The 7579-nt window shown below is 37.0% G+C and overlaps 1 protein-coding gene across 1 annotated transcript in view; it reads left to right on the top strand.

The window, feature by feature from the left end:
* SGCE (sarcoglycan, epsilon) overlaps positions 1-7579 on the top strand; it is a gene marked incomplete at its 5' end in the record, with an annotated part of 21959 nt that overhangs the window by 2466 nt on the left and 11914 nt on the right. Inside the window, 4 exon segments of the mRNA XM_009076683.1 lie at positions 1452-1574; positions 4099-4256; positions 6720-6792; positions 7566-7579. The exon segment at positions 7566-7579 is cut by the window's right edge and continues 215 nt beyond it. Coding sequence (XP_009074931.1) covers positions 1452-1574; positions 4099-4256; positions 6720-6792; positions 7566-7579 — 368 coding nt within the window.

Genomic DNA, 7579 nt, shown 5'->3' on the forward strand with positions numbered 1-7579 from the left:
TGTCTTTTTAAGCAGATCTCAAATAAGAAGGTTGGTATAATTATAAGCCTGGAGAAGTTATACCAGGATTAAAAAATTATGCCAGGATTAAAAAATTACATGAGCTTGATGGACATTTCAAATGTGTCCTGCTTATTGATTCAGGTATTGAAATTTGCCCTTTTTCTTCTAGGACATTCGAGTTTGTTCCTATGAGTTTGTTCCAATGGCTCTGAAGTCTCTTTTGGAATGACTTTTCCCTGTGACAGCCCCTCCATGCCATATAGCCTGTAATCTTTGGAGATGTGATTTCTCATGAAGTTTCTTTCAGTTTAGCAAGCAAGGCAGGTGACTGTGTCTGTTTGTCTGTGACTTACCATCTTTATTTACCACTTTTGCAATCCCTGTCTCACTGACAAAATTAATCAGCAACAACCAATTATTTCCAGGCATTGACTTAAAATTCAGTAGTAATATAAAATAGTAATATAAGGTACAGTCAGTCTTACTAAGACAGATGAGAAACAACTTTTAGATCAGTATTCTCCATCTGTGCTTAATTTTTGAAACTTGTTGATAAAGTGAGTTTTTATCCATCTAATTTATATAATGATTTTTATTCTTCTAATTCATCAAAATGTGTATATAGTATTGCATCAGATGTGTTATACCTAAATAAGATTTGCTTTTAGCAACTAATTTTGTACCACATAAAAAATAGCATATTGCTTTTACATATGCTGATTGTTCTGAATTAAGTTTCCTGAGGGTTTTTAATTCTCAGTCCTATAGCATGGCTGCTTTTTTTCTCTTTTCTTTTTTTTGGAATCAGTGATACCTGACTGACCTGTAGTTACCTATGTTCTTCTGTTTTATCCTTCACACAAGCACAACATCTTCAGTAATGAGCTCTCTAAGCAGGTTTTTAGATGTATGTTGTCTGAACCTGCTGGGCTGAGAGGGTCTAGCTTTAAGAACTCATACATCAGCTGAAGTGAATTGCTTTGTCCTTTTCTGCACAAGAACTGAAAAATCTGCCGTTTCCAGTCAGTACCATTGATTGGTAAGGTTTCTCTGTATTCCTCGTGTTAGTTTTGAATGTAAAATGTCAAGAAAACATGATGGTATCATTCATTCAATGTATTTTTATTAATGTCATATTACAAATAAACCAACTATGAAATCGCAATAGCCTTCCTCATTTTCTTACGCTTGTACAACTTCTGAAATCTTAATGTAGGCAGTTTTGTTTATTGCAGTCTTGGCAGGGATCCTGTTGGGCAAAGAGAGGGTTTGCTCTGTGTTCTATTCTTAAATCTGTGTAACCTTTTAAAATACTTATTAACAGGTATCTAATATTTGTTGCTTTCCTTCTCCCAGATGCCTGCATTGCTGTTGAAATGCATGAAGTTACCTAGAGCATGTCTCATTTTTGCTTTTTTCTGTCTCTTCTCTCTCCTTCTGCTTTTCAGTGTACACGATTCTGTCTAAGGTGCACTCTGATCGGAATGTATACCCTTCTGCTGGAGTTCTGTTTGTTCATGTTTTGGAGAGAGAGTACTTTAAGGGGGAATTTCCTCCTTACCCAAAGCCTGGTATGGGATGCTAAGATCTTCCATATTATATGCAATCATACTAAAAACAGTGTTTAAAACAAATCAAGTCTATTTAGCATACCTTATGTTTCAGCATATAAGATAAAAAGGACAGTTTTTAGTTTCTAGTGAAATATCTTCAAATGAAATAAAATATGTGGTGCTACACTTTTAAAATGTTTTGTGATAATCATTTGTGAAAAGATGCATATAAGTGTGTACTGTGAAAGAATGTACTAATTTGGGAGGCTGTGGTAGGACATTATATCTCTGAGGTTAGGATGTGTTCTTTTCCTTCACTTTTGTATTAAATATGAAATTGTCAAAGTTTAGTAATTAGTCTGTTAACAATGCCTTTTGCCTGAGCACTGCTTCAGACATAGTATGTATCAGGCTATATGAAGGAGCACTTTGAAAGCATGTGGTAAACATGAGGCAAAATAGATTAAATCAAATATGAGACTACCTAATTATGTTATCTTTCATTTAAAACAAATATTTTTTTGGATTAAGTTTTCTTCCTATATTTAGAAACTGTTTAAAGTTAGTAAGCAGTTTGTTTTTAGAGAAGGAGCTGTGATTTCCTAAGTACGGTGTTTTGACATACACTAAAGCTAAAGGATTGATCACTGGCAGGTCAGAATATGTGTAAGCAATCTGAAGAGTGAGAAGAGAGAGAGCATTCAGCCCCACATTCTTATCAGCAATAAAAAGCAGTAATAAATTTATTAATATATCCAATTTATATTAATATGACTACCCTATTTTCCTATAAAAATAGGAAAAGCCAATGCTCTCACAATCAAAACTTGTTTCATCGTATTGATTTGAGAGTGCTATTATCAGTACTCACTTCAAAGAAAAAACAAGCTTCTGTTAGCATTGGTTAAATTTTAACCAATTTTAATTTTTAAGTTTAAAAACCAAATTTTAATTTTGGTTAAATTTTGTCATGAGTAAACCTAAATGCTTTAAAAATTTCTTCTCTTTGGAAAAAAGATGTTTTTCCTGACATGGATACCTGAGTCTTCGTTTATGTCATGGTGACTGGCAGAGTGAAGTTTGCCTCTGTCCCAGTTTTTGACACACAGATGGAAGGAACTTGGAAATTTTACTAATGATGGGTGATGCCTACAGCCTCAGCCTCAACATTCCTGTGATTCAAAGGCAATAGGAATCTGTTTTCAGATACTGTTGAAATTGCTATCCCCCACAGACAATTGTGATCATATCAGAATTTCACTGTAAGGCCACATATTTGCCATGGTCCTTTTAGTTTTGTCTGCTGAGTTGAATCATTAGCATGGCCTGCCTTGATGAAGGAAGAGCAAACCAGAATGTCTCACAGATGACTTTGAGAATTGCTCCCAAATCATTTGTGGTGCAGGAATTTTGTTAAGCATGCAATAGATTAGGCTGCTGGGATGTCCTGAAAGAATTGCGAGGGAAGTTCTTTTACACCTTGTGCTGGTTTGTTCTGGTTCTGGTTTACTCAAGACCAGATGTGTAAATATGTACCTGAAAACTAGTTAGCTTTTGGCAACAAGTCTCAGTCTCTTTGTCCCTCTGTGGAGGAGATGACAGCCATTCATTTCTCACTGGGCTCAGTTTCTGCCTGCTGTGCCAGCCTGCCTGTTATCTTCTCTTGTCACTTGTCCTGCAGTGGCAGCTGTTGCCATCTCAAAGCTGAGATGGAGGAGCAGAGTTGTCTGCACAGGCTCAGAATGGGTTTGCCTGAGTTTTGTGCCTCAGCTGGACAGTGCTCATGCCTCAGAGGTGAGGATCTGTTAGTGTTCAGGCACACCTGACTTCTCTTAAAAAGGCTAAAATAAACTGCAGTCAAATCCAGACAGTTGCAGGAGTATCAGTAAAACCCACAAGAACTGCTGTGCTCCTTTGACTTGAGGTGTTTTTACAGATTGCATCTGAACCATCGTATTTAGTAGCCATCAGTGGATCCATTTTACAGGAATGTCTGGTCCTTGATTGAATTAGTTTGTGCTCAAAAGAAAAATGACTGCCAGGCTGTCGCTGCTCTATGTATATCCTGATGCTAACAGAAGCTTTCGGGCACTCTGTACAGTAAAGCTCTCCCAGGTACACTGAGTACCTGGAGCCATCATTGAAAACATTTAAAAGAAAGTTGGGGGGGATTAAAGAACTGAACTCTTTTTGTGCTTTTGTCTGTAAGGAGGTTTACATGCTTCAATTCTAGGTGGCACTGAGCTCTGAAAATCAGACCTACTAGTTCACAAGACTCAGTTGGTCAGGACTCTAGGAAGTAGCAATACATTATCTCTGCAGTTGGTTATGCTTTTCAGTTATGAATTTCATAGTACTTACATGTGCTAAGTAGGGCTTCACATACTTCTGATGTGGTAAAGGTTAGCAAATTTTAATTTTCTTTTTGGAAAGGTTCAGAAAACAAAACTGGAAGTCAGAATAAGACTTTGTAGTGGAAACATCAAAATTAAAGCATACAGCATTTTCTGGTAAATATTCTAATATAATTTTTCTTATCTAGGTGAAATAAGTAATGACCCTATAACATTTAATACCAATTTAATGGGTTACCCTGACAGACCTGGATGGCTGCGCTATATACAAAGGACACCGTACAGTGATGGAGTGCTCTATGGCTCACCAACTGTAGAAAATGTGGGCAAGCCAACCATCATCGAGGTATTTTCTTTGGAAAGTTCAAAAATACATATCTTGGTTATCTGTTTGGCTAGCCAAATGTTTAAAAGCACTAATTACTCACTGACCAGCAATTGAAAGGAAAAAAGATCTCTATTTTCCACCATGTATTTCATAGACAGCAGACTGAGTGGTTCACAGTGTTGTGAAATCTGTGTTAATTTGCTCCAGCCATTTTGCTGCTTCAGCAGTACATTTGTCTTAAACCCTTGATGAGGTTTGCTTTTTTTTCTAAATTGCATTTGATACAGTTTTTCTTCTTCAAGAATGACATCTCTGAATGTTAAGTTATAATGTAGATTACTTCACCCATGCTTCATTTTATAGACATGATTCAGTTTTGATTTGATCAGGACTAATCACATCTGAGAATTAAACGTGTGCAGAAGCTCTTGCAGACTCTGCTTAGCTTTCTGTAGAGGAAACCATTATTTAAAGCTGCCAGTTTATAAATGGTTTGTGCTTTTAGATTCTAGGATTTGTATGAAGACCTTCATTCTAAGCATGACCCCAAGCCTATATTTGAACTAAATCTTGCCTAGCATAAAAATCAATTCCTTGCGGTCCCACTCTCAGATGTGGCTTTGTGAATTAATTCTGTGGTAGATGAGGAGGGCAGATGGCATTTAATCCACTTCCTAGTGCCATCTGAGAGGAGTGGTTGCATATTCCTGGCCTGCACATAACTTCCATCATGTCAGAATTCCTGAGGGGATGTCATGGGTGGGTCAGTTAATAGGAGGAGACCTCATGATTAGGAGAGCCTAACATCACGCATAGCACTGCAGTAGAGCACGTAACATTCTTGAGCTCAAGCTCCTTGGAAAGCCGTGCAGACAGTTTGTGTTTGCCTGAACATTCAGGGCAGAGGCAGTATCTGCCACTGTCACTATTCCTTGGTGCTGCTGCATGGTCCACACTGGCAGCTCCCACTGCTGGAGTGCGGGCTCAGGGTGGGTACTTCTGTGCTCCTGCACAGAGCTTGTACAACCAGGGGGTTGGTTTCTAAGTACTAATGTTTAGACTGCTGTTGAAACAACTATTTGAAAAATCAGCAGAATGGAGGATTGGAGAAATCTCAGAAATCTATTTTCTATTAATTTTATAGTGAAATTGTTACTTTACACAAGATCTGATTGTGTTGGGTAAGCTTTTCCCTCTACACTTAACCTGCAGAAGATATTCCACAGCAATTCCCCTTTTCATTCAAATCCCTGAAAAGAAGTGCAACATCTGTTACTTTTGCTTGTTTAATAAACAATGTCACAATGGTTTATAGCTGTGTTTGTGGAAAAGCAACATGGTTCTGTCACTATTGCCACTTCTCTGCCTCTCCTTTGTCCATGAAATGAGTGAACTGAAGTCTCAAATTAGAAAGAAAATTAGTGTTTTTCAGTTTGCTTCATGAAAGATTTATCACTGTTCAGGGAAAAAAAAGAGGTAGAGAAAATAATACATGATTACACTGAAATCCAGCCTCATTCTGTATTTCTTATGAACAAGCACTTAATCATAGTAGAACTTCAGGGTAGTCACTACTGAGGAGCAACCATTTGCATGCACTTCAGCTATCCTAGATATTTAAACTTCAAGGTTGGTATCCTTACATATTTTAATCATGAAGCTGTACATTTCCAAAAATAAGAGTCATGAATGTTGCATCTACCTCCTAGTTTTCACTTTCCCTATTTCTTATGAACAAGCACTTAATCATAGTAGAACTTCAGGGTAGTCACTACTGAGGAGCAACCATTTGCATGCACTTCAGCTATCCTAGATATTTAAACTTCAAGGTTGGTATCCTTACATATTTTAATCATGAAGCTGTACATTTCCAAAAATAAGAGTCATGAATGTTGCATCTACCTCCTAGTTTTCACTTTCCCTACCCTAACTGGTGTTGGAGCAATGTTTGTGAATCCATTCATGGAGTATGACTTCACTGGGGCTACAGCTAAAACTAAATCCCCATCCCAAAGATGATTTTTCTTTAATAAAATGTCCATCTTGTTTAGTTCCCAAGGAGCTATCCATGAATATAGGTCCTACAGTATTGATGGAGGGGGATTGGAGGCTGGACAGGGAAACGGAGAAACCAGGTGTTTGCTTATGGTTGCTCTTAAGATAACAAAAAAGAAAGAATGCACAAGTGTGGCAGAACACTTCTGTCAGGACCAAAATGTCTTGTTTTCACATATATCCCTTGGATAATTGTATTTATCTATAGGCTGCTTAAGAAAATTCCATCATACTGCCTTGAAGGTAGTACTGCATTAAATAAATTAACCTTGCCTTTCAAATTTAATATTAGTGAATGAGTGTTCATGCATTTCACAATAAGGAGGCAAAGTGTTTAAAAGGTGATAAGTTAATTTCCACTGATGTTTCATTCACCTAATTTTCATTTTTGCATTGTTTTTTGCAATTGTGTCTCTTTCACTCCAGATCACTGCATATAACAGGCGTACCTTTGAGACAGCAAGACATAATTTGATCATTAATATAATGTCAGCAGAAGGTATGTACACAAAATAGCTTGTGTTTTGAACTAACTAAGCAAAACCATCTTACAGTTTTTTAAGAAAAAGAATACTATACAATGGTTGATGCTCAAGCCAAATTCCAGGGCACAAAAAGGAGAAAGAAGTAAGAGACTTTCCTGCTGTAATTCATGTTGTTATTTTAATCAAGATTATTTCTGTCAGGTAGGATTGTTGTTCATAAAAAATCTGTTTGCCTTTTTGTTTTTAATTAAATTGGTTTTGATTTGAAATTTCCCCCTGTCTTTTCAAACAGACCTTGCATGGAGGACCGCGCTCTCTTTCTGCGTGTTGTTCAGTTTTCTTACTTCTGCATGTGCCACACAATTGTGTAGGCAGATTCAGAAAACAACAGGTTATGGCACGTATGGACATTTGATCCTTAAAATTAGTTCTGTTCATCATGTTTACCTGTTTACATTCTGGAGTATTGCAGGTTGCAATCCACTGTTGCTGCAGATTAGTTTTAGCCCCCAAAATTAGCATGAATGTAATTTTATCTGTTTAATGAAGATTGTGAGGCTCTTTTTCTTGAGACTTTCTCTCTCCAGTTCACTCCTTCATCCCCCTGTTGTTTAATAAATAACTGATGGTTTTCAGCTCAAGTAACAGCTAATGGTACTCACTATTGAATTAATCATCATCACATTAGGTTCAAAACGAGCTAGTTCAAAGACAGGATATTTGGGAAGGTGTATCAATCTTAAAGCAGTATTGCATTAATCATTGCTTCAAATTCTTTGCTATGGAGCCTTTCTTTAAGGC

The sequence above is a fragment of the Acanthisitta chloris genome, unplaced genomic scaffold (assembly GCF_000695815.1).
Source record: "Acanthisitta chloris isolate BGI_N310 unplaced genomic scaffold, ASM69581v1 scaffold22846, whole genome shotgun sequence".
Classification (NCBI taxonomy): domain Eukaryota; kingdom Metazoa; phylum Chordata; class Aves; order Passeriformes; family Acanthisittidae; genus Acanthisitta; species Acanthisitta chloris.